General features: G+C 44.6%; 1 protein-coding gene across 3 annotated transcripts; it reads left to right on the top strand.

The window, feature by feature from the left end:
* The first annotated feature begins 39 nt into the window (after window positions 1-39).
* Window positions 40-26,989, top strand: LOC132249948 (uncharacterized). 3 transcript variants are annotated; one of them, XM_059725795.1, is made up of 3 exons: window positions 40-2,441; window positions 4,640-4,803; window positions 5,636-26,989. In XM_059725795.1, exon 3 carries the CDS (start codon window positions 23,230-23,232, stop codon window positions 24,781-24,783), a length of 1,554 nt encoding a protein of 517 aa, XP_059581778.1. In that variant the 5' UTR covers window positions 40-2,441; window positions 4,640-4,803; window positions 5,636-23,229; the 3' UTR covers window positions 24,784-26,989. The 3 variants fall into 2 exon arrangements, with proteins under 3 accessions (XP_059581778.1, XP_059581777.1, XP_059581779.1); XM_059725794.1 differs by having other exon boundaries at window positions 40-4,803.
* The last annotated feature ends 208 nt before the right edge of the window (window positions 26,990-27,197 follow it).

Here is a 27,197-nt window from a genome sequence, read left to right as displayed (position 1 = left end):
AAGAAAAATCCTTCCTGATTATTTTTTTTTTTTATTTTTATTTTTTTAATAATAATCATGGTGGTGGTGATAATGGTTGCTGTCGCCCCACAGGCAGGTTTTCTAAGCCGTTATGTCCAAGGTAACCACCTTTTATAAATCTCTTGCCTGCATGTCAGACCTGTGGGTCAATTGACTGCCTGGAAGTGTCTCTTCCTTTTACTTGGAACAATGGATTTTGTGATTTTTTTTTTTTATTTTTTTTTTTTTTTTTGTTCTTTTTATCCATAAGTCAGCTGTTCTCTCCTGCTGTAAAATGTCTACGTGGGACTTCCTTGATCAGTATCCCATCTGGAACGCTCTTCACCTGAAAGTTACAAGTCTTCTCTGACAAAGCATTAAGCGGTATAATTGGACCTCGTTTGTCACTGAATGTTCCAAGAGGATCTGATTGGTTTAGCTGTGCTCTATAACCTTCCAGAAGGAGTGAAACTTGCACACCGTATCAGTTTCTTGCTGCATAGAGCTCAGTATGTTTCAATGAACTGCTTCAAATGGGTTTACCAGACTCTAGGATTAACTCCCTAAAATTCAGACTGGGAAGGAAGAAAATATGTGATTGCTGTAACTCTTAAGAAATTAGTCCAGGGGCCATCAGCAAGAAAAAGTTTTTTAAGTAATAATTTAAATAAAGTTTGTTATAATCATTAGTGTTCGAACCTTTCTTGTTCATCAGGGAGTGGCTTAAAGTTTCAGTGGTGTTCTCACTGACATCTTTGGCAAAATGCCCGTTGATTTCAATAGTGGTAGGAATAGGCTGCTTTAGAAAACTTGCACCTGACTTCAGGTGTCTCAAGTTTCACATCCTCAAGTTTCATATGTTCAGATTAAGATACTAGTGACAGATGGGCCCTGTCCATAGAAATGGTAAGCACGATCCCATTGATGTATATTGAAATTTTGGGTTCTGCAGTTCAGATCTTTTGAAGGCACCTTAATCAGAGGTGACTTCTGTCATTTTGCATTTCATGCTTTGCCAAAAAAAAAAATGTTTTACTGGATGAAACAGTGAGGCTCGGGGCTCTTAATAATCTGCTTTCTGATCTTGGACAAGTCACTCTGAATTGTTTTTGTCAGTTTTTATTATCTACTTAACAATTAGTTATCTCGCAAGCATGTCACTAGACCACTTTGAGCTCCTTAAAAAGAATCTATTTGTGTAAATGCTTGTTAGAGCTGTTATATTTCAGGCCTGTAATAGATAGGAGCAGGAGCATTGTTTAATAGTATTGTTTCTTGCTATGCTAGTTACTTGGCCAGTCATTTCTGAAAGGAACATTTCATGCTGGCTTAAGATGGCTTTAATGGGTATAAAATTACCCACAAAGTTAAGAGTTTTTGGAAGAAGGCCGTTTCATTCACATTGTTGTGAATGAAAATCTCAACAATCAAGATGTCATACTAATAAATATTTTTGTAAGAATCTTGCTTAGTGGCCTTTCCAAGAAATTGTTTCTCCTGCAGCTGCTGAGATGCAGCTGCTAACAAAGCTTCTCTTGTTTTGAAAAGGTGGACAAAACAATTGGGCTGTCTTTAAGACGTGGATTTTTATATTCTTAAGCACTTCCTGGTTGCTTTAAGGTGAAAGTGCATGATTAGTCAGAATTGATATGGATATTACTTCTAAATGCACCACAAAGCCCCAGGGGGTGATTACTTAGGTGATGATAATAGAGCTGTCGCAACTAATCTTGCAAGGAACATTGTCATTTGAATGTCACGGGTCTTATGTTTTTGTTTTGCTAAATGCAGTTTCTAACTCAAAGCCAGAAGGCAGTAAAGTTAAAAAAAAAACCAAAAAAAACCCCACTGTGCACAGGACAGAGGATTATTTAGGACCAGATCCTGGAAGGATCCTCAAAGTGTCTACCTCTTTAAAATAAGGATCTTAAAACCAATTTTTTTAGATAGAGAAAAAAGTAATGAAAAACAACACTTTATTTTAAGAATCTTGTAGATGCAGCCATTTATTTAAATGGAACATGATGATCTCATTTGCATAAGTAGACACCATTGCATAAAGCACATTCAATAATTAAATGTCTCTGGGGACACTAATTTTAAATGTTTAATCAAATATAAACAAGAATGCTAAAAGATCTCTGACAATAAAATGGGAAATTCAGTAGCCACTAGCAACAAAGCGGGGGAGGTGATGTATATTCTTTTAATGTCTCTATACCAGCTTGCAGTAAAAATGACCTGAATAAAGGAAAAATGGTCCTTTTTCAGTTTTACTATGTTGTATAAAGAAGTCCAACATGATTTGTCAATTTTTTCTGCCTTTGTTTCATTTTTGTTTCTGCTAGAAATCCAGGTCTTGGTTACCCTTCTCTTCCTGGAGGGCTTGAAAGCTAGTAGGATCCTGACCATGTTACCATGAAAGTGGAACCTGGGTGATGGTGAGAAATGCGAATATAGACTGCATAATGCTTTTATAACTGCTTGACTGCTTGTAAATGTCCTCCAGAGGGTTGGGAAGAATAATCATTTTGGGGAGGGTGAGGGAGTGTCTGTATTACAATCAAGTGATATGATTGCAACCCTGTAGCTTTACACCAGCCCATTTCGGTCTTGCTAGCTTATTTCTGATAGCAGCAAACCTTGTCACCACAGGCTTCAACCTGATCTGCATGAGTCCACCTGGGATCTTTGGGCCTTTGTACATGCCACAAAATTGGCCTTTAAAGCAGCTTAAATGCCCTTTTGCACCACTTAATGGTGCTGCTGTTTACACTGTCGGTGGCATATAGCGCATTAAATGACTTTGGGATGTAACAAAATAAAACGCCTGCGAGGTGTTTTAGTTTGCTACCTAACAAAGTGCAGCAGCCACAGAGGGAAGCACCAGGCCCCATGCAGCTCACGGGCTGTGCAGGCAGCCTGTGCAGGCAGGCTCCACGGAAGAAGGGACAAAAAAAAGCGGCGAGCCTATTTTTTTTTTTTCTTTCCCTCTTCCCGGAGCCTGCCTGCCTGAGCTGCGTGGGGTCCCGGTGCTTGCCTCCACGGCTGTGTGTGGGGGGCAGGGGGTCAGTGCTTCCCTCCATGGCTGCACACCAGCTGCCCCCCCCATAGCTCAGGGACTGCTTGGCCTGCCAGCAGCTGCCCCCTCCCTCCCCAGTCACCGGAGAGGCAGGTAAGGATTGGGCCCAACCCTTGTGTACATGCCACAGGGGTTTACTTCAGTTTAATTCTCCCTAAATTGAAGCCGCGTTTTTAAAAACCCACCAGTTCAATTTAGGGAGAATTAAACTGAAGTAAACCCCTGTGGCATGTACAAGCAGCCTTAGGTACATACTTGGGTTAGCAGCCCCCACTCAAGTTCAAATAATAATAAAACCTGGTGTTTCCAGGCTTCCTTTCAGGCTTCCTTTACTTATGTAGCTAAATCTATGAGACGAGGATTTTGTGAGTCACATCCTTTATTGGATAAACTGCATAGTTGGGATAAGAAAGCTGGTCTAACTTTATCCTAACAGTGTGGTTTCCAATAAGAGATGCCCACAAAAAACTTTGTCTCTTGCATAATTCCTAGACCATTACAGCTATAACATTACTCCAACAGGTAGCTAAATCTAGACATGTCCACTTGCATCTAAAAGCACCAGAACTGGACAAGTATTATTCTTCCCTGTTCCGAGTTGCTGGTAAAACCTCAAAATTAATTGAATTCCACAGTGAGGAGTCTGAACCTACGTGTCCTTAGTTTAGTTTAGATCTGTCATCTTGGAGCAGATTTTAAAAAGCTAATCTTGCTGAGTTGCAGCAGCAGCTGCTATTCTCTACCATAGTAAATGAAGCTTTCAGACAGCCTCATCTTTGGAATTACAGTTCTGATCCTAATGTGTATTTTAATAGTCAATCAAGATGCTTATTAAATTATAACAGTGTATATTAGTACTGTTCCTGCACTGCTGTAGAAATTTTGATCATTTAGTTTTTATTAGTTTTGTGATTTAATGAACAGAAAACATTAAAACTAAAAGCCAAATGCAAAACAGCTATATAAAAATGTTCTATAAAACCCAGAAAAATGACAGATATAGCTGTAGAAAATACCAAAGTCACAGTCCCTGGTAAATGCTATTAACTCTAATCGAATGCTGATGCTGACCTTCATCTTTCTTTATTTTTCCATTTTTTTGTCTTGTGTGCTTTTTATAATGTTCATAATGTTCAGACTTGTACTGCAGTGTAGCTTATCAAAAGGATTTGAAAATAATTCACTCAAATGAATATTGTTTATAAGAGTAGAATGCAAAGGTCAGAATTTCTTAGCCACGTCACCTTCTTTCATACAGAGTGCTATAAAAATTAAAAAAAAAAAGTTTTCCTTATTTTTAAAGAATTTGAATATACCATGGCCTTCCGGTATCTACTGAAGAGGGCTATTTATCCTACAGCAAGTCCAGAGCACTACAGTATACAATGGTTACTGCAGTGTTTGGAATCAGTATTATGTTTGTGACTACAAAGATGAATGCCTGTAAAATGCATTCAGTCATAATATTAGAAAGGACATTAAAGGTCATCAAATCCATCCCTTTGCACATATGTAGGATGCATTATGAAATATACTAACTCTTACTTTCTCAAACAGATCTGGACTAGTCACAACTACCTGTATGATAGGTAGACGGGAGGAGGGTCCCCAAATTTATTTTGGTTGTGACATCACGGGGCATAGTATGGTAAAGGTGGAAAATCACTGCATGAACCAGCTTTAGCCCTGCTCATCCAAGAAGCATAACTGAGCAGTCAGAGGTAAGAGAAATGAATAATTCCAAAACACAGGAAAAGGGTTTTTGGGAGTTGGTTGGCATTTTCATTGAACATTTTCTAAATCAGTGAGAAACTTTGTAGACCAACCCCATACTAAAAAATTCCCTTTGTTGGTATAACTGGAAATAAGTAAATGAATAAAACAATGTTGCAGAAGACTCTAGTAGCCAATACATTCATTGCAGGTGATGTGAACATCTAGTGCTGTAAGCAGTTCCACGTCAGGGGACTCCAAAACCCCATTACAGTTCCACATTTTGGTTTAACTAGGACCTTAATTGAGTTCCCAAAAATTCCAAGCATTTATACATGTCCTTTTCTTTTTATTTGGCATGTCCATGATTAGCACACTTTGGGAATGCAAAGAGTAGTTAGCTGTTAGTATGAGGCCAGGCAGAAGGCAGGACAGCATTGCATCTTCTAGCCCAACTAATTCAGAGATGCATCGGTTTTTATAAGCAACAGCTTATCTCATCAGGTGCTAAATGACAGAGTAAGCTGCTGCTTACAAAAGCTTATGCATTTTGAAATACGGTTAAAATCCCATTTATGTTGCACCATAATGCTGTGTCCTGAAAATAAAGTGGGACCACAAAATGCGAAACAGGTACTGGAGCACACAGGACCGACACACTTAGAAACCACTATCAAGCAGAGGAAGTTGCAATGGCTTGGCCATGTTGGGAGAGTGGGAGAAGTGTATCCCAAAGAATATTTTGTACAATGAAATTTGAGCTAACTCTAGAAAGCAGGGTTGTCTTTTATGGCAGTATCATGACATGTGCAAAAGTTATATGAAGCCATTCAACTTCAGTGTAGAAAGCTGGAAGGATCGTGCAGAATTCCATCCAGTCTGGAGGGACCATCTGGCACTGGAGGCAGCTCAACGTGAAGCAAGTTGGATCCAGAAAATGGAAACAAAGCAAGAAAGAAAGAAGCAGCGTGTTGTAAACTTGGACTCCAACTCGGACAATGCATAGATGTGTGAAACTTGTAACAACCTGTGTTGCTCTCAAATTGGGCTTGTCAACCGCAAGTGGATTCAGCAGGCACCTGACTAGATCCCGTACATCGTGATCCAAAGGATTGACAGTTGCCTATGTATTACCTATAACGTTGTGTCCCAAACAGATCCTCCCATGCAATTCACATAAATCCTTAGTGATCCCAGAATACTTTGCTGGTTTAGTTTGCGATCACAGTTCCCTTAGCTGTTGGTGTCAGTGTGTTTAGTAGGGGTGGGCGAAGCAGGCAGTATTTGATTTGGATTCAAATTTGGCCCAATTCGGGGGACAGCAATTTGATTAGCTGATTCAGTTCACTGTCCCTATTCAATTTAGCTGAATCCGAAGATTCGATTCTGATTTGGAGGATCAGCGATTCGGCCATAGATGCAACTTTATATGTTTTTTCTACATACCTCGAGGTACTGGGCGCAGCTCATGAAAGCTGCAATGCTGGGGTGGATGGAGCGTCCCACAGGAGCACATGGGGGGGGGGGTCCCCTGTGCACTTGGCGGTTGGACTGAAAGTACTTAAGGTCCACTTTCAGGTCCACCGATGAGCGTGCGGGGGATACCCTCGTGCTGCTGTGGGACGCTCTATCTGCCCCAGCGTCGCAGCATTCACGAGCCGCCTGGTATCTCGAGGTATTTAGAAAAAACATTTAAAGCTGTGTCTATGGCTGAATCATCAGATCTCTCTGAATCGCATCGGAGGCTTCTGATTTGATTTGGAGAGATTAATGGGGTTCTTGGTTCAATTCGGATTTGGAGTTTCAGCCGCTGAATCGAGTCAAATGTCCTCCAAATTGAATCGGCGACCAAAGCTTTGCACAGCCGTAGTGTTTAGCGTGACTAATGGAATTCTCCTACAGGCCCAGTGACAGAGGCCTGCGTGTGGTGGTGGTGTGGGCTTCACCCCTGCTGGTGAGGACTGCCCCTCGTGCTTGTAAGCATGCAGTCATGATTATGCCAGTAGCAGAACACAGGGACACTTCCTCAAGTAAGAGGTGTCCATGCTTCTAATTGTTTACATCTCTCTTTGTATCATCCTCGATATGGGATTTAAATCATTTGGAGGCGTGCACGCTCAGTTTCCCTATTGTTAAATGGCAATAATTATATGCTGAACTTGCAGTGCAGAGGCCTGGTTAAGTTTAATTCACTAACATGCCACCCTTAACTGGCTCTGATAGAATAAAGGACACGTTAATGATACTATTATATTAACAGTTTGAAGCTATTTTGGTGCAAGGCATTATTTCAGTGGAAGCTGTCTGGAGCAATATGGACATCATATCACAAGGTCATAGGAAAGTAGGGTTGGAAGGAACCTCATGAGGTTATTTAATCCAGCCCCCTGCTCAAGGCAGGATTGTCCCTGACTAAGCCATCCCAGCCAAGTGTCTGTCTGACCCACTTTTGAAATTTTTCCAAGAATGAAGATGCCGCAGTTTCTCTAGGTAGCTTGTTCCAGTGATTGATCACCCCATAGTTAGAAGGTTGCTTCTAATCCCCAACCTAAATTTTTCTCTGATGCATCTTGAGGCCACAGAGAAAAGCCCATCTCCCTCTTATCTGTATTTGCCCTTCAGGTATTTGAAGACTGTTATCAAATCCACCTTCAGTCTTCTCTAGAATAAATAAACCTAGCTCTTTCAGGCTTTCCACATAAGTCTTGCTTTACAGGCCTCTAATTATTGTTGCTGCTCTTTGCTGGAGTCTCTCCAATCCGTCAACATCCTTCATGAAGTGTGGGGCCCAAAACTGGACACAATGCTCCAGGTAAAGTCTCACCAGTGCCAAATAGAATGGAAGAATTGTTTCCTTTGATTTTCATGACACACCTATTAATATAACCCAGTATGCCTTTTTGCAGCAAGAGCACACTGTTGGCTCATAATAAATTTATGGATTACTGTCACCTCCCGGTCCTTTTCTACAGTACTGCAGCCTAACCAGTCATTTCCCAGTCTATATTTGAGCATGCAGCTATTCTATCCCAAGTGCAGGACTTTGGACTTGTTCTTTTTGAATCTTATCAGATTGATTTGGACCATTTCTCCAGTCTATCCAGCTTAAAGAATGAGCTGCACCTGGCAAAGGAGGTTAAGGAGAATGAGAAGAGGTTCTATAAGTATGTTGGCCAGAAAAGAAGGACCAAGGAAGCTGTGGGTCTTCTGTTAAGAAGCCAGAGGAAACTCATAACCAAAGATGCAATTAAGGTGGATCTACTCAACAGCTATTTTGCCTCAGTCTTCCCCAAAAAATTAAGCTGCAGCCAGATACCTAATAAGGACTATTTAGATAAGGAAGAGGGTATGCTGAGGGAGGTGGTAATAAAAGAGATTGTCAGAGAGCTTGTGTTGGGTCTGAATGAATTCAAGTCAGCGGGGCCAGATGAACTTCATTCCAGCGTCCTGGGGGAACTGGCAGAGGAGATCTTGGAGCCCTTGGCAATGATTTTCATGAAGTCGTGGGAGATGGGCCAGGTACCAGAGGACTGGAAAAGTGTTACCACAGTGGCTCTCTTTGGTCAAAAGGAGGACCCAGGGAACTGGGAAGTTACTGAAACATATCCTAAGGAAGGCTGTTTGCAAGCATCTGCTGGCGAAAAGGCTGTTCACAAGCAGCCAGCATGGATTTATGAAAAACAAATAATGTCAAACAAACCTGATCTTCTTTGACAAGTAATTATTTGGGTGGAAGAAGGGACTACTCAAATAGAGTGTATCAACTTCAGCAAGGCTTTTGATGGCACAACCTTCTTACAAACAAATTGGAGAAATGTTGGCTAGGTAAAACTACTACAAGATGCATAGGTAACTGGCTCAACAGCTGCAAGTAAAGAGTAATTATTAGTGGGTTCATGTCAGAGTGGCAGGAGGTTTCAAGTGGAGTCCCACAGGGGTCTATCCTTGGCCCTGTGCTATTGAGTGTGTTTATTAACAATTTGGCATAGAAAACTTCTTTAGCAAGTTTGCAGATGACACAAAACCGAGAACTGCAAATATGTTGGAGGATGCAGGTGCTCCCATAACATTGTTCAGATGGTGTCAGAAGCTATGCTAAAGTCAAGGTTTATAACTTGCTCTCACCCCACCCCTGCCACCTTATCTGGTGAAGGGTGGGAAAGACAACCAGTAGGGCAGAAGTGCTTAGACTTCAGAAAGGCCAACTTCAGTATGCTCAAGAGATTAGTTAGCGAGGCACTGATGATCAGGAGCACTGGTGAGATGGCAGTCCAGGAAGGGTGGTCATTCCTAAAGGGAGCAATCCTTTGGGTGCAGAAAGAGACAATCCCATGAAAGAGGGCAAAGGGGCCAAAAAACCCTCTTCATTGAACAGGGAAATCCAGGAAAGCCTAGGGGAGGCATACAGGCTGTGGAAGCAGGGTATAGCTACCAAGGAGGAGTATACCTACTTGGCCTGCACTTCCAGGGAGTCGATTAGAAAGGCCAAAGCTGCAATGGAACTTAGGCTGGCGACAAAAATTAAAGACAACACAAAGTCCTTCTACAGGTATATAGGGAGCAAAAAAGAAGACGTAGGGTAAAATAGGATCCCTACAGGGCAGACTAGGGCAATTAGTGACAGATAAGAGGGACAAAGCTGAGCTCTTCAATGAGTTTTTTGCTTCCGTATTCCCGAACATGGATCAGGGCAAATCTCCCAATTGGATTATAGACGAGCACAGGAGGGAAATCGGCCCACCAGCTGTTAGTGCTGACTTAGTGAAGGGACATTTGGAGGGGCTGGATGTGTTTAAGACAGCAGACCCAGATGATGTTCATTCAAGGGTGCTGAAGGAATTGGCCAGTGTCACAGCAGAGCCACTGGCAAAGTTGTTCGAGCACTCATGGTGCTCAGGTCAGGTCCCAGAGGATTGGAAAAGGGCCAGTGTGGTCCCTATCTTCAAGAAGGGGAGTAAGGAGGATCCAGAGAACTATAGACTAGTTAGCCTGACCTCTATCCTTGGGAAAACATTTGAAACAATTATTAAGGATCACATTTGTAGGAGTTCAGCAAGAAAAATAATGCTGAAGGGCAACCAGCATAGGTTCCTAGCAGGTAGATCCTGCCTCACTAATCTTGTTTCTTTTTATGACCAGGTCACAACATGCTTAGATGTAGGGGATGAGGTAGATGTCATCTACCTGGATTTTAAGAAGGCCTTCAATATGGTATCTTATCCTATTCGCATAGATAAACTGAGCAGCAGTGACAGATAATTACATGGTCAGGTGGGTGGCAAATTGGCTAATGGGACACACCCAGAGAGTAGCCACAAACTGACAGCAGATTTAGATTGGACATTCGGAAGAACTTCTTTACAGTAAGGGTTGCCAGAATCTGGAATGGGTTTCCAAGGGAGGTGGTGCTCGCCCCTGCCTTGGAGGTCTTTATGAGAAGACTGGACAAGCACCTGGCTGGGGTCATCTGACCCCAGTGCTCTTTCCCGCCTGGGGCAGGGGGTCAGACTCGATGGTCTACTGAGGTCTCTTCCAACCCTAATATCTATGAAATCAGATTGATTAGACATGACTTGCTTTTGGTGAATCCATGCTGGCTGTTCCTGATCACCGTGTTCTCCTCTTGGTGCTTCAGAACAGATTCCCTGAGGACCTGGTCCACGATCTTTGCAATTAGCTAGGTCCTTAGCAGCTGATCCAGTTCAGTGGAGGCAGTGAGATTTGTCACTGTCATCTGGAGCTGGACTTGTGCAACAGCCTTAAGGACACTCCTTATCAGAGAGGGAGCTTCCCTGACTGTACTGGCTGAGCTAGAGTGTATGGATGATCTAAATAACCTTAACTCAGTTCCAGTAATTTCCCTTTTTATTTTGGCATAGCCATTGTCTGGGGCTTCTGCGGACTGATCTGGAGAGTGTTTGTGGGGACCTAAGTGGGGTTATCTTTTGAAGGAGAGATGCGGAGGTTATGAAGGACAAGACTGAAACCTCTTCTGTCTCCCCCAAATATCTGATTACCTCTCTTACCGCAAATATCTGATACTTCTCCCCCCACCCAATGATCCCATATCACTGTACTGCTCTCTTTTCCTCTGGAGCTGAAGCAGCAGGGGAAGAGTGAGCCTGGAGCACCATCCCACACTGGTGCATGCAGCATAATTTTTAACCCATAATGATTTTTATGCTTTGAAGCACACTTTTAAGCAGTTCTTTATTGGAAGCATCCAGGCTTTGGTATTTGCATGGCCAAATACAAACAGTTCATACAGCAAATAATTATTTTTTCCATCTATAATAGTCTGCAAGCTAGATTAATTGATAATAAGTAGAAATGCAGTTAAATCATTGGTTGAAAACTAGTCCACCACCAAAACATGCTTAATTTTTCCATGCAATCATTTTATTATAGCATGGCTACTGTGTGCGATAGTAAAATGATCAATTGTGAATCTACTGTTAGGGCCATGTAGCTGGTTGGTCTGTGGTTTTTCACATGTATACCTGAAACCATAGTGGCTGCCTTAGGGAAAAGCCGTTGTAATTCTAGATAGTGCAGCAGAATGGAGGCAGCCTTTTTGGCAGATGTTCCACAAATGAGCCCAGCTCCCCCCAGTCGCATTCCAGTCCCTTTCTCCCTGGCCTACCTGATCTGCTGCTCTGCTTTCTGCTTCCTGCCCTGTGCTCCTTGCCTGATCTGATGCTCTGCTTTCTGCTCCCTACTCCCTACTCTATCTGCCACTGTGTCCCCTCCCCAGTATGCTGCATGGCACACACACAGACTGCCCATACCACACACAGAGACTGGCCGTGCCACAGGTTGGCCACCTCCGGTGTAGCAGAAAGCTACTGGAGGTTTGCAGTGATTTTAGTGACAGAAAAATAAATGAGACTAGGGTTCAGAGCAAGAGGTAAGGTGCATAATTTAAATATCAGGGGAAAAAAGATGGATCAAGATTTGTAATTTGATTACAGCGTTAGTGCCTTTCTGGGCACTAGCAGAAAATGGCTTGTAAATCAGACTTAGTAGTTGGGTTTTAAAACCAGGAAAATGATCACATTTGAATGAGGCAAAATTTTACCAGGGAGAGCGGTGAAGCCCTACAACCAACAGCCAGTAGTGGAGTCTCCATCTTGTGAGGTCTTGGAATTCAGACAGGGCGCTGGTTTTGGAGGGATGCCTTCCTGAACTCAGTTTCCCAGGCTGGATGCAGGGGAAATGGAATTAAATACTTTGGCCCAGATTATTGATCAGAGGAGCTGATCTGATGGTCCCTTCTTGCTTTAAAATGTATGGAGAGTGTGAAAATGAGCCATTGGAATGTGGCAGATCAACAAGCTGGGGCTGTGAAACTAAGAAATCCCTTTGGGCAAAGCACTAAGTTGGCATAAGGACAATTCATCTTAAAATCCCTCTGTTCACTACACACAGAGGGCAGGGCAGGAGGGAGATGTTTGCAGGTGAACAGAGCCCATGAGTGTCTTCCAGGTAAGCGGGGTGCCAGGTGAGGCACCTGATGGCTGCTACAAGGCTCCGTACAGCCACCTGGCTTGCTTTGCGCTCCCAGGCCATGTCTCAGCAATGGGAGTGGTGGGTGTGTGGAACTGCTCTGCATTCAGCCTCCCCTGCCAATATGTCTGTCTGCTCCATCTGCCTGGACCCTACCCATGACAGTGGGGATGGGGGCAGTGAGAGCCTTGGATCCTGCTCTGGCTGCTGGAGGATGCTCCAATGCAGTGCAGCAGTAATCCTGGGTGTGCTGTCCTTTTGCCCCAGGATTCAGCATCCCCTGCCTGCAGCATCATGCAAGAGCACAGCAAGGGCTCAGTGCTGGCTGCACATCTGGGGATGATTGTAAAGCACTTGTGTGCAGAGCCAGACTTGGCTGCCATCCCCAGATCCATTCCAGTGTGACCACAGTTCACACTTGTGAAGTCTCTGGACAGGTGCTATTTTTTCCTACTATGCATCACCAAGCAAACTGTGGGGCTGGCCCAGTACTATGGGTCCTCTTCTGCCAGGTGACTAATCTGTGGTGGAATCATTTGCTTTTTCCTGTTCTGTTGTTCCAATCACATGCTACAAAGTTCATGAAAATTGGGAGCTCAGCAGAGTACTGTTTAAGATAACCTGGGGAAAAGGCAGTGATAGAGGGGACATTACACCCCAATATGTTTATAGATTGCTGGCACCGAGTCTGGATAATAGTTATGTAGGGTGGCACGAGAGAAATGGGATGGAATTAAGTTGCATGCCAGGAAAAACTATGTGCGACTTTGTGTCAGGAACACGTTCCTGACAGAAGCTCCATAACTATGTGCATGAGATAGGAAAATGTGCCGCAGAGCTGGGATAGTAGAGATTGGCTGGATGACCTAATGTGGTAGGTATTTTATATTATTATTTTTTTGTTATATTTAACACTGTATTTTTATAACACCTAGACCACCAGCTCTTATAGGGGCCGTACATAAATATGAGAAACAGCCTCTGCCCCAAAAAGCTTCCAAGAGATATGATGGAACAGATGGACAGGATAAACGGTCAGGTAGGGAAATACAAGGTGATTAAAAAAAATAGCACAGACAAGTTTTAACTTTAACTTCTTTGAAGGACCTGAGTCTTGTAGAAAACGCCATTCTTTCTCCTGTTCCATTTGAGACAGAGAAGTTTCTGTACAGTGATGTCCTATATCTTCAGAGACATCAAACATAAAACCATTTGTGAGACTCATTGACCCAGCATTGACTTGGAGGTGGGTCTTGCAACCATGTGTGCACTCATTTATTTATTAAAAGAAAAAAAAAAAAACAAAAAACTTTGGGATTAGTTGCCTGCTGCCAATTTACCTCAGGCTCTGATCTGGCCATATTATATAAACTAGGAAAGGCTGGAAATAGTCAGTGCTTGAATCAGGGACAACTAAGGAAACCCAGATGCTGCATAAGGTTGTCTTAGTGATTTAGTAGGTAACACTTTTCACTCTGAACCTTAAGTATGTTGTGCTTCAGGAGATGCTGTCTTTCCAAAAAAAAAGTTAAACTAAGGTCTTGACCACATGTATTCATTTAAATCTAGATCTCCATAGTAGAAAAGAAAACACCAGTATCCTGGATAAATTCCAACTGAGAATTACATTTTTTCTCCCCAGCTTTTTTCTCTGTAACTTAAATTGCCCTAGGATTGGCTGTATAAGTGATCCACAAGACAGTTTTTTTCCTATAAGAAAGTGTTTCTCAAGCTGCTCCTGTTCCACAAAGTCTTCCCTTGTGGTCTCCAAAGTGAAAAGAAATAAAGGACTGAAATTTCCTAGAATGGAGATAATTTGAAATAAGAAGATGGAGAATAGTACAGAATGTCCCATACAACTCTTTCTCTTATCCCCTCATCCCAGCATTAAAAGTAGATCCTTACTGAAGTAACTGTTCATAAATATTGCACGTGTTTTTTGCTCAGGAAAGCAGCTTTCATAAACTGGTATAGGATACAACTTTGCTGGTAGAGCTGAGTGGACTTTGCAGGGGTAGTGTACTGGTAAACTGCCCCTTGTGGAGTTGTGGCTGCACAGGCTGCTGTCAGGACTGCATAATATAGTGTGCACAGTCTGCAGAGTGCTTTGGGAATGAGAGCTGCATAAAAGCATTGGTTGTAATTGCTGCAGGCTGTTAAAACAAATAGCAAGGCCGGTTGTATTAGACATATGTCTCTTTAGTTTCATAGCATGTTTACCTTATGAATACAGTATTTTTGAGGACAGGAGTGGGGAAGTTGTACCAAGTATCTTTGCTTGGTCCTATTGTTAAAATGAAAGACACACATACATGGGGCAATGCTTCCCCGTATTTGAGTAGTATGAGCCACTCTTGGGTGAAAACTCCCGAGTTTGGCCTTTTAAAGTAGTCTTGCTAGTAGGATCATAGGATAGTAGGGCTGAAAAGGACCTCGTAAGGTCATCTAATCCAGGTCCTGCTTAAGACAAGACTGTCCCTGACTAAACTGTCCCAGCCAGGTATCTTGTCTAACCTGCTCTTGGACATTTCCAGGGATGGAGTTGCTACACTTTCTGTAGGCAGCTTGTTTCAATATTTGACCACCCTTATAGTCAGAAAGTTCTTCCTAATCTCCAACCTAAATTTCCTCTGCTGCAGTTTGAGGCTATTGCTCCACGTTCTGTTCCCTACAGCCAATGAAATAACCCTTAAGGTATTTGAAGACTGTTATTAAATCCCCCCTCAGTCTTTTCTCCAGACTAAATAACCCTAGTTCTTTCAGTTTTTTCCTTATACATCTTCATTTTCTGCTTTCAGGAATCATTTTTGTTGCTCTCTACTGAACTATTTTCAATCTATCCACTTTGTTGTCCAAAAGTGGACACAGTATGCCAGGTAAGGGCCCACCAGTTCCAAATAGAGTGGAAGAATCGCTTCTTTTGATTTGCAAGCAACGCTGCTGTTAATGTAACCCAGTGAACTTTTGGCTTTTTCGCACAAAAGCACACTGTTGGCTCATATTAAGCTTATAGGGTTCCTATAGATGTGCAGCGAGGCTGCTCCAACATGCTGTAAATCCAGCGCGTTGGATTAATTGAGTCTGCTGGAGTGCGGAAGTTAATGTGCTCCAGCAGCTTCCAGTGTCATGTGGATCAGCTTCTCCACGCTGAAAAGTGACAGCAGGGCACTTTGAATTAAGGCTGGTTTGATGAGTTTTAGTTCAAAGTGCCCTGCTACCATTTTCCAGTGTGGGGACACAGGTACATGTGACACTCAGGGGCTTTTAATTAGCACAGCTCACAAATTAAAGTGCCCCACCTCCCAGAGCATGTCTATAAACGCCTGTAGTCCACTGCAACACTCAGGTCCTTGCCTGCAGTACTGTAACCTAACCAGCCATTCCCCCATCTATCTGCATGCAATTATTCTGTCTCAAATACAAGACTTCGTGTTTGTCCTTGTTGAATCTCATCAGATAATTGCAGATCATTTCTCAGGTGTATCCAAGTCTTTCTAGATTCTAGCCCTGCCCTCCAGGATGTCTGCAACGCCACCCCACTCATTGTCAGGAGCAGAAACCTCCAAAGCAGACATTGAATCACTGGTTGGGAAGAGGAAAGGGGTCAAATGTTGCCCAATCCGGACTTCTCCCTGTCCTCTTCCCAGTACTCCAGGGGCCCAGAACAAGGCTTTAGGAGTCTCCCAAACTCGGGGTCACTAGGGTCCACTCAGTGCCTCTCTTCCTCAACAACCTGGCCTGGAGGGAGAGCTCCAGAGCAAAAGCATCTGCAGAGTTCAGGCAGCAGGAGCAGAAGCAGCCAAAGCAGAGGGCTCTGGGCATAAGCTTCCTGTGGTTTGGATGGATTTTCCCTGGCCAGTGCTTTTTGCTCATAACCTCAGTTCATGCTGTCATGACCCAATGATTGTGTATGTGCTTCGGCACTGCAGAATTATTTCCTGCCACATGGAGCTTTCTTTGCACGGTGCAATTCTCAGCTGCAGAGAGAAAACCCCGGTGCAAAGGAGTTCCCGCCACCCGTATGTAAATTTGTTCCCCATTATTGGCTGTTTCTAAATTATTCCCACGTGGCAGCTAGCAATTGGCTTGCTAGCCGTATAAGAGGCTTGTGCAGTTTCCGCCCAAGTCGGAGATCTCTGAGAATATCAGGAGGATCCTGAGAACCTCGATTCCGGGAGAAATCCGAGAGAATTCCGGCAAGGAGTCCACGATTATCTCGTGGATTTCTACGTATATCTCGGACCGAATGATGGTTTGATCAGCCATCAAGACTCTCTCCCCGTCGCCGGACGATCCCTGATGTACCCCTGCCCTGCGCGCTCGTTGAGAGTCACAGCACGGACTCTCGTATCGGTTTAGGGAGCTCTCGTCGTTCGAGTTTTCTTCTTTTCTTCTGTCTACAACTGTAACCAAGCAAGTTTTCCTGCCTGCACCGCGACCATCTACGGTGTAAGTAAAATAATCTTTAATCAACCTCTACGCGTCCGTACCTAATTCTAGTCCGCCGTGCCGACTTCCCCAGCCCACGTGCCCGGGCTGCTGGCCACAGCCTCTCGGCCCCGACACATGCCACCTTTGCCCCTGTAGCCCTATTCTACCCTGTCCTATCCCCTCACTCTGTGTCTCTTCCCTTCTCATTTAGCTTTTCCTGTCTTAAGTAAACCCAGCCATCATTCCCCCCCCTTCCCCCTGCACCAAAACCCTGGTGCTAACCTGCTGTTTGGTGCCATCAGGCTGTTCTGCCGCTGCCTCTGTCCTGTTTGCATTTTAAGTGCTTTGGGGCAGGAACTGTCAGTAAGTGCTGAGACCTCATATTGTGGAGTGCACAAGTGGTTTCCTAAGGCATAAAAATGAGGAAAAAAAATATAGTCATGAATATAAAACAAAGGCACAGCAGAACCAATCTTCACTAAAGCCTTTCTCTTCTGTACTTTTCCCCACTAATCTGAGTAAAGAGGCTTGCAGCAAGGCACACAAGAGGTTAGAAGTGAGAGTGAATTTTAACATAAAAATGGACAAGAACCTTAATTAAATCTACAGCAAGATACATAATTAGTGTTTTAAATTGCGTAAAAACTGTCAGGCTCTGAGATTCCAGACACTTGGAAATAAATATTCTCAGATCTAGTACAAGTTCAGATCTGGTACAAGGATTTTACAGTCCTTAATTTATACCCTAGACAACGCTTCCTACTTCAGCACAAATTGGTGCTGTTAAATGCCCAGTGGGATTCTGGTAAGTGACGTTTTTCACTCCTTGTCTGATTAAGTTAGAAGATTAATTGCTGGTCTGTATGTAATCACGTCTGCCTAATTCTTACAGCCATGCTTGATTTTACATAAATCACACGCTGACTAAAAATCTTCACAGCAACCTAAATCATTCAACGACGTTTTTGTAATCTCTTAAATTTGGCTAAATAAAGTGACTTGGAGCTTCGTCTTAAAAAATGCCTGATCAAATGAAAAATCTATAAAATAATCAGATTGAAAGAGTCTATTCACATGAATAGTAGTAAAGATATATTGAGGATCAGATGTCTCTCTTCTCCCCATCTCCCTTTCTGGAGGGAAAAGGAGAGCGGTAACTTATAATTCTTACCTAGAAATAGATCTGTTTCCAAATAGGAAAAACAACTGTGCTAAATAATCAAATAATACACTGAAAAGACTCAAGTGGGTTGAGGTACCTCTGTTTCATGCAAACTGGGTAGCTTCACGAGCTTATTTTTCTGTATTTTCTCCACGCCTAATATGGTTTTACTAGACTGTTGTACTGATGCTGTGCTCTCTCGGGGGGCACAGTGAGTTTTTTGTTCACTGCCAATTTAACAAAAACTAAGTGGCATTAAAAGTTCTTATGGCGAATCATTTTGGCTAATAAAAATATGGCTTTTCTTCACATTCAGAAAAAAGTCTTTCATATTGGGGATTTTTTCCCTGACTAATTTAAAGAGAAACATTGTGGTATATAGGTTGTCTTAAAAATGCTGTCAAATCTGATTAACCCCTGAATCTCAGTAGCTGGTTGGGTTTCCCTTTGCTAGCAGGTAAGTCCGTGAACTCGATATTCCTCCTTCCCTGTCACGGTTGAGACCATTCTCGGTGGATTGCTCCTGACGTGCTCTTTCCTTCTACTGAGTAATCTCTCCTGTTTTTCTTCACAGTTATATCCTGGATAATGACCTCTTGGTCCCGAGAGCAAAGGCACTTCTGTGACAAAAATTAAAAATCTCACTTCTGATGAAGACATTGGGCACATCCCCACATGCAGGGGCATGCACATTCAGCAGCAAAAATAGTAGTGGCACAAATATGTAGTGCTACTTTTTGCCACAATGCATACCCCTGCACGTGTGGTTTGTTATGGGGCAAATTGCCCTGCTTCAGAGAAACTGCCCTTTCCCCACTTGTCTGGAGGCGTTGGGGGACAGCTAAAGTGGTAGAGACACTCTGGTTAGCAGCCAGAGTGTCTCCTGGGAGGACCAAGCCTCTGTGTCTGCTGGCGCCTGGTCCTGTGATGTGCCCTGTATTACTTTTTTCCCTACCATTTTTTTTTGCTGCTGGGATTTCCCAGTAGCAAATTTTGCCCCTACACGTTTTCATGTGCCAGGCATGCGGTTTATGGCACCGCATACCACACATGCCTGCACATACGGATGCGATCATTGAGTGTTTTGTGTATCTAATCTGTCACGAGTATTTTAATATTCAGTGCGAATATGTTACTTATTGAAACCCCATGAACTTGGGTTGTCCCGACATGAAAGTACTGTCCCCCTGACTAACCTATCCCTTCAGTTAGCAACAGGTTATTATGGCTATTGAAATGGTTCTTGACATTTCTTTTTTTTTTTTTTTTCCTCCAGAAGTGAGTTCAAAAACAGATCAACAAGAAAGAAGAACAAGTGCCTGGATTAATGATAATGTGAGATGTGACTATCACTAAATCAGAACTTGTTCCAAATAAAAAAGCAGTTATTAAGATTTGGGATTTGTAGGAAGATGCAGAACTCTTCAGATGTGTCCTGCTTCAGGTTAAAAGGGAAAATCCTACTGTATAGCTGCTTAAAAATAATAGCCTATGTAAAAAAAAACATAACTTTACCGCTTCCTTTGTCCATTCTCAGATGCATTTCATGAGAGGGATGTGAGGGTCCTGGGAAACTTCATGAGGATTTCCTCAAGTGTTTCTAGCATTTCACTTCACTGTGAGCTTTCTGAACTGCCCCTGGCATTCAAATGGCAACTTATTTTGCATGTTATTCTGAAAACTAGTAAAGACTTTTTTAAAGAAAAATGACAGGAAATAGATTATGTAGATCTTCATCATCAGATTGTTGCAACTCAGCAACACAAAACAAGATAAATTTGCTTTTGTAGAACATGTTCATCTGCACTTATCTAAATTAGTCTGAAGGATAAATATGTAATATCTTGTCCTTCTGACGTTCCTCTTGTGTCCGATGCCTTAATCCAGCCCCTCAAGCAAAATTAATCATACTAGGTGTCACGACCCAGTGATTTTGGTGCCTCAGCACTATGGAATTTTTTTGACACACGAGAGCCTCTTGCACAGCGAGGGTTTTTGCTGCATAGAGAACCCGCGTGCAGGAGAGAGTTCCTGCCAATTTGCAGCTGTCTTTGCAGGATGCATTTTCCCTTTGCAGCACAGAAGTGCACGGTGCAAAGAGTTCCCGCCATTCAGACGTAAATTTGTGTCCCGCTATTGGCTAGTGCTAAATTATTCACACGTGGCGGCCGGTAATTGGCTTGCTGGCCGTTTAAAAACTAGCGCAACTTCCGCCCAAGTCGAAGAGCTTTGAGCACACTGCAGAGTGCCTCGAAAGAGATCCGACTTGCGGCTAGCTGATCGATAGACTGATCACCTATCGATCCCTCTTCCCATCGCTGAACACAGTCCCAGACGTACCCTTTTCCCGCCGGCTTGAGTTACGGACGGATTTACTGGCGTTGGCCTCGCCAGCTGGGGCAACTCACATTGTTGTCCAGACGACCGAACTGTTTCCGTCGCAGCCACCCGCGACGTAAGTAAAGTTTTTTACAACCATTAAACCTCGTCTGCCTCTCCATTCACCAGCCCGCCCTGACGAACAAGTAATTTCTGAATCACCTCGAGTCGGCTCAGCCCGGCCGAGACATGGCGACAAGGATGGGATTAAAGGGCACAGTGATGGAGAAGAACTTAATTGGGTGCTGCCCCTGGCACACCGGGAACCGCCACGTAGAGAATGCTAACGATCTATGGGCACATATCGCTTACCACCAGGCGGTAAAAGGGGAGGAAAGAAGTATTGATGGTTACTTCTCCGTAAAAAGAGAAGAGGCCTTAGTGAAAGAATGGAGAAGAAAGCTATCCCTTGGGGAGTTCGGATGCATAATGGGGAGCGACCGGGTTTATTATCGGCCCCCGGAGGAAACATCAACCATATCCCTAGCTGGGGTGAAAGCGCGGAAGGCAGAAAAGCTGACCCCCGCTCAGGAGTTCACTCAATGTACCCGATATTTAAAGGAGGGGGGGAACCCACCCCTGCGGACTGGTTCAACTGTCCAGATTTGGTGCCTGAGTCGCGCGGCCATGAGCTCCTCGTTCAGCTACGGGAGGATTTGGAAACTAAGGGCCGTCACAAGCCGAAGTAGGGTCTAATTAAATGGAAAAAGGGAAAAATGATAAATGTGCTGTTCCGTGCAGTAACGGTCCTACTGAGGGAATACGCAAATCTGGAGGCTCAGATGCATACTGCGGGTAAGGAGTCGCTGGAGCGGACAGCAAAGGGCTCCGGAGCAGCGTTTCTTAACAGTGCCGGCCGCATGATGCTGCTAGCAGAAAATGGCGCCGAAAGAAGCTCGAGCTACCCGGGGAACCCGGAAAGGAGGGGCGGAGTTTTGGAAGACCCGGCGGGGATCCCCCTGGTGACTCCACCTCCTGAGGTGACGTCATTCCCTGCAACCACGCCTCTTTACCACGGGGAGGGGGCAATGGGAGGAGGGATATACCCAACGCTCCCAGATACAGAGTTTAACCCTCTCTATGCCGCAGCTTACCTGGTAGCTGTGACAAAGCATGTTGAGGATGAAGAAGGTACCACGCGTACCACCATCTCTCGTACACGCACCAGACCAGAGTTACAAGAGCTTTGCAAAGACTCTAAAATCAGGCCGGAAGAAACCTTGGCCATATGGTTAGGAAGACTGATAGTGGAATTTGGATCGGACACTCTGGATAAAGAAGAAGCGAGTGCCCTGACACAACAAGCGGCGTGGAGCGGAGGGCGCGCTACTGATTTGAATGTGGTCACGGACAGTGCCCACTGGCCCATCCCGCTCCCGGCGCTTGTGGTAGGACAGGTAACCCACAAATTTCACACCTGGCACGAGGGTTGCCCGAAGAAGGCTACTGCAGAACAACTTCTCCTGGCTATAGTTGGAGTGTCGTATCTCTCATGGAGCCCAAGAACAAATCCAATGGGACTAACAGCAGTCCAGCGTAAAGAGAGATGGGCTCATCGTCACCTATCGGACCCCAGGGCAATTCCAACGCCCTTGGAAGCTATAGATGCCTGCGTGGAGGTATACGGAGGAGCGAATGCTGTTACACTCCGACTCTTCTTCAACCCGATAGCAGGACAACCAGTGGGAAATCTTTTAGGCCATCTCCCACGATTGCAGGCACTTCTGAAGCAAGGTGAGGAAGCTTCTAATGACACAAGGGATCGACCTTCAGCGTACCTGGCTGCAACATTGAGGCCTAGGCGTCAAGGTTATACCTCTTGGCGAGAGCCATGGGGGTCACCTCCAAGGACCCCAAAAGAAAGAACCTCAAAGGAAAGATCTCTGAAGGAAAGAACTATGTTCGGATTTCTTCTCGCTCACTCCGGACTAACAAAGGCTCAATTGAGACTTTTGGGAGACAAGGCCCAGGCCAGTATGGCTGAAGCATTGGGATTTATTTTTGAGGATTCGTCAAAAAACGAGTAATGGCCGTCGGCTCCGCCAGCGGCCTTCCCCAACTCAAACCCGATCCTACTGATTCTCGTCCATACACTGAACTCACTGTTTACAACCCTACCGATCCAGATGACAAACAACAGGTATCCTTCCTTCTTGACACTGGAGCTCAGACCAATGTGATTACCTTAACGATACCTCATCAAAAGACCACCAAGACAATCAAGGTACAAGGGCTTAACGCTATCGCTGTCACAACGAAGGTCAAGTTTTGGGTTCAGGATCACTGATATCCCCTAGAGGCTGTTCTAGGGGGCATCAACATTTTAGGAATCCCGGGGATAAAAGCGCTTGACCTTAAGGAACAAGTGCTACAGGCATTACCTGTAATTTCCCAGAGCAGGACTGGCATCGACCAACGCTTCGTGACACTTCCACCTGGAGATATCGGCCAATCCCAACTAAGGACTCTCTAAAACAGTCCCTTACTAACCTTCTGCAGTGACTCGAGCGACGAGGCTGTATTAAGACTGTAACAGCCAGCACCTACCTATCATCAGGATGGGGAGTTGCGAAACCTGGGAAGCCTAATGAATCCCGGTTGGTTGTGGACTATAGAGAAGTCAACAAAAGGTGTCAGGTACTTCAACAACCTAATCCGTCTACTCTGCCACAGTGTATGTTTGAGATGGCACAGTTCCAACAAAGTAAGTGGGTTGGAGTCACATTGGATATAAAAAATATGTTCTTTTCCATTCCAATAACTGACCCGGAAGGAATACTAAATATGTGTATTGATGGCATCATGTACAGGTGGACAGTTTGGCCGCAAGGATATCGCAACGCTCCATCATTAGCCACTGGTGCCATGAATAACACCCTGAAGAATTTTTGAGCCTTGCACTCTTCCCCCAGAAAAAGAATTAAAAATTTGGAGTTATGTGGATGATATTGCCATCATGGGTCGCGATAGCTCTGTAGTTGCCAGCGTAGTAAACCAACTAGTTGCTCACCTTCAAAGTGAGGGATGGACAATCAATGAGGAAAAGTCAAGCCTACATCCTGTAGACGACATTACGTTCCTTGGCACTCGATACACCGGTTCCATCCGCCACGGAGTCTCGCGTGAGGGTCCTAGCATTGATCCGCTAAAAACATTCCACCCTGTCACTAAGAGGCATTTTCAACAGCTTTTGGGTCATTTAAATTGGTATCGACATTATGTTGAACCCAGCGATTTGGCACTCCTCACTAAATTACAGCGACAGATTCGTGACAAGTCCCGAAAGTCCACACCTTGGACGGAAAAGGATCAGCAGAATCTGCTTCACCTGCTAACCACGGTTAAAGGTACACAACTCCATGCCATCGATATGGGTGAGTCACTAACCGTAACCCTTGGATTCACCACCAACCACGTGTGGGCTGTCGTGCACAACCCCCACGATGAGCTAGTATACACGGCCCATAAGACGCTTCAAGCGGCGCAACATCGATATGGAGCTATAGGAAAGATTCTCCTAGCCAAACAACTGGTGGAGCTGTTAGCAAGGGGGCATGGGACGTTACGCACTCCTGGTGCCACATTGTTACCCTTGCTGGACGCGGGAAGAATCGACCCACATTTTCAAGGGGAGTCTAAGACCTGGAATACGCTAGTACTTACCCACCATTATAATTGGCATTGTTGGAAGTTGGAAGACACGGTACCTGATCCAAGCCCAGAAGATGAGGGAAAGGTTCCTACACTGTATGCAACTTCAGCCCCAGCGTGGATGGCCTCAGATGGAACCTCCCGGCATGAAGGAGGCTATGGATACTACTGTAAAGCTTGTCACGATAAGGAAATATTCCAAGCCGACCCAGATGATAATTCGTCCCAAAAATGTGAATTATTAGGATTCCTGAAGGTACTGGAACATTGTGTGATGTATCATAACGATACACTCCCAGTTCCGATCATAGCGATTGATTCGCAGTATATCTATAAAATTCTTACGGGCATAGCTTTTCCCACCGAGAACTTAGATGATTGGCGAGACATCTGGAGGACGTTAACTAGATTTGTACGCCTTCCGTTGATTAGGCACACTAAGTCCCATCGTCCAGATACTGATCCAGTGCATGAGGTAATTGATAAGCTCTTGGAGGATCCACTCCGGACCGACATAGCTTTGCCTGTCACATCTACCACTGATTCTGAAGCAAATCCATTTCTCGCGTGGCTTCACGAAAATTGGGGTCACCCAGGACCACGGACTTGTCATCAAGGTTGGTGCCGAACCATTACAGATCCAGCCTCATATGGAGCACGGCAGGATTGGGAAAAGGTAGCTCAGGCCTGTGAGACTTGTGCTAAAGAAAAGCGTCATAAAACCAAGCATCAGATCGGAGCTTTCGATTCTTCACAGTTTCAGGCAGGAAAAGTTTGGCAGGTAGATTTACTGGGACCCCTCCCAGGGTCTAAACCGCCAAATAAAGGATTAGTTGTGGTTGATTTGGGGACCAGGTAGTTGCAGGTTATTCTCTTACGAAAAAGCAATGCCACTGCTGTTATTGCTGCCTTGACTGCTGTGTTTGCCACTTGGCAACCCCCTCATGAAATTGTCTGATGGAGGACCTCCGTTTAACTCTGATGCCTTGGATAAATTTGCTCGTCTTCACAATGTAGCATGGCATCTTCATCTGCCATACCACCCGCGGTCCAACGGCGTTGTGGAGAGACACATAGGTCTATACAAGGAGCAGCTTCGCCTTAGAGGAGGAGGGACGTTTAAAAATTGGACTAAATTTAATCACGATGTCCTTATTTCACTAAACACTGCTAAACCGTTATGGGACGAAGCTAATGTCCAGAAGCCCCCACCTTGGGAGCCCAAGTTCCAACCTGAAGAGTTAGTATGGATCTCAATACCTCACCCTCATCAGTCTCATCCACCAGTTCACAAAGGGACAGTTCAACGGGCGGGACAATATCCCAATACCTATTCTGTCCAATTGGAAGAGAAGCCTGATTGTCCTCCTATTATCGTTCATCACAACTGGATGACTCGCCGTTCCGACGTTCACCCAGTATCCTTACAGTGAAACCAATTATGATTCTTTCTTGTTTTGTTTTGTCTTGTTATTCTGTTTTCTTCACAGGTTTGACCCCAGCAAAAGCGGTAATCCACAACCACCTGATTATGAGACCAGACTGCAGTCCATTCGAAGCCAGAAAGTGATGGTTGTAAGGGAGGCACTGAGATGGCAAATGCCCATTTGCTCAGGACTTGTTATGACACTATTTTCATTTGTTAAGTGTTTACTGACATTGTCTGTTATGGGAGAAGACGGACCGAAGCAGATGTTCTCCAATCAGACGATGATCAACCGTTGTTGTTATGTGTTTAAAGTTATTTGTTTATGTACTTATATATATGTATTGGTTGTGAAGGGTTTGCCAAGTCAGTGAATCCTCTAACAAAGATGCCGTACGATGTGCTCATGTGTCGAAAATTCCAGTTGTGCCGTCGGCAAGGGGGCATGTCACGACCCAGTGATTTTGGTGCCTCGGCACTATGGAATTTTCTTGACACACGAGAGCCTCTTGCACAGCGAGGGTTTTTGCTGCATAGAGAACCCGCGTGCAGGAGAGAGTTCCCGCCAATTTGCAGCTGTCTTTGCAGGATGCATTTTCCCTTTGCAGCACAGAAGTGCACGGTGCAAAGAGTTCCCGCCATTCAGACGTAAATTTGTGTCCCGCTATTGGCTAGTGCTAAATTATTCACACGTGGAGGCCGGTAATTGGCTTGCTGGCTATTTAAAAACTAGCGCGACTTCCGCCCAAGTCGAAGAGCTTTGAGCACGCTGCAGAGTGCCTCGAAAGAGATCCGACTTGCAGCTAGCTGATTGATAGACTGATCACCTATTGATCCTTCTTCCCGTCGCCGAACGCAGTCCCAGACGTACCCTTTTCCCGCCGGCTTGAGTTACGGACGGATTTACTGGCGTTGGCCTCGCCAGCTGGAGCAACTCACATTGTTGTCCAGACGACCGAACCGTTTCCGTCACAGCCACCCACAATGTAAGTAAAGTTTTTTACAACCATTAAACCTCGTCTGCCTCTCCATTCACCAGCCCGCCCTGACAAACGGGTAATTTCTGAATCACCTCGAGTCGGCTCAGCCCGGCCGATACACTAGGAAAATCATAGCTTTGCCAGAATAATTGCAGCCTCGCTAGGTACTTTTGCTCGCTAGAGATTGACCTCATGACACTTCTGATCACCATGGTCTTGCCAGTAAATGTGTGTACCATAGCTCTCAGCTACATGATAATGTCAGTTTTTGCGTTTGTGTGCATCTGCTAGCATACCCCTATGCTTGCATGTAACCCAGTTGCATTAAGATCTGGCATGTGTTTTTAGTAGGCCTGTGCGAAGTGGCTAGTATTCGCTTCAGATTTGGCCGATTCAGAGTACAGCAGTTCAATTTGGTGATTCAAATCACTGTCCCGAACTGATTCGGCCAAATCTGATTTGGAGATTCGGCCGCTGCCGAATTGGCCCCATCCCCCGCCCACTCTCCCAGCGCCATCAATGGCTGCCCCACCCAGCCCCAGGTCTTTAAAAAAAAAAAAAAAAATCCCCCACTCACTGGTTGCTGCCAGGCAGGGGGGCAATTCCCACTGCCCCACACTGCATGGGGGGCTCTGCCATGAGCCCCCAGAGGCCCTGACAGCTGGGGCAGCAGCTGATGAGTGCAGGGCTTTTTTTTTTTTTAATATCTCCCTTCAGTTTAGGTCTTTAAAATAGTTTTAACTTTTGCCTTATAACATTGTGTGGAAAAAGATTTTCAAAAATCTTCACAGTGGGGGGCAGTGGGGATCAGCCAGTAATTGGGGCTTTTGTTTAAAGAGCCAGGAGCTGGGGCTGGGCAGGGCAGCC

The sequence above is a fragment of the Alligator mississippiensis genome, chromosome 4 (assembly GCF_030867095.1).
Source record: "Alligator mississippiensis isolate rAllMis1 chromosome 4, rAllMis1, whole genome shotgun sequence".
In the NCBI taxonomy this organism is placed as follows: domain Eukaryota; kingdom Metazoa; phylum Chordata; order Crocodylia; family Alligatoridae; genus Alligator; species Alligator mississippiensis.
Note: the sequence above shows the minus strand (reverse complement) of the source record. Positions and strands in the feature narration are given on the sequence as shown.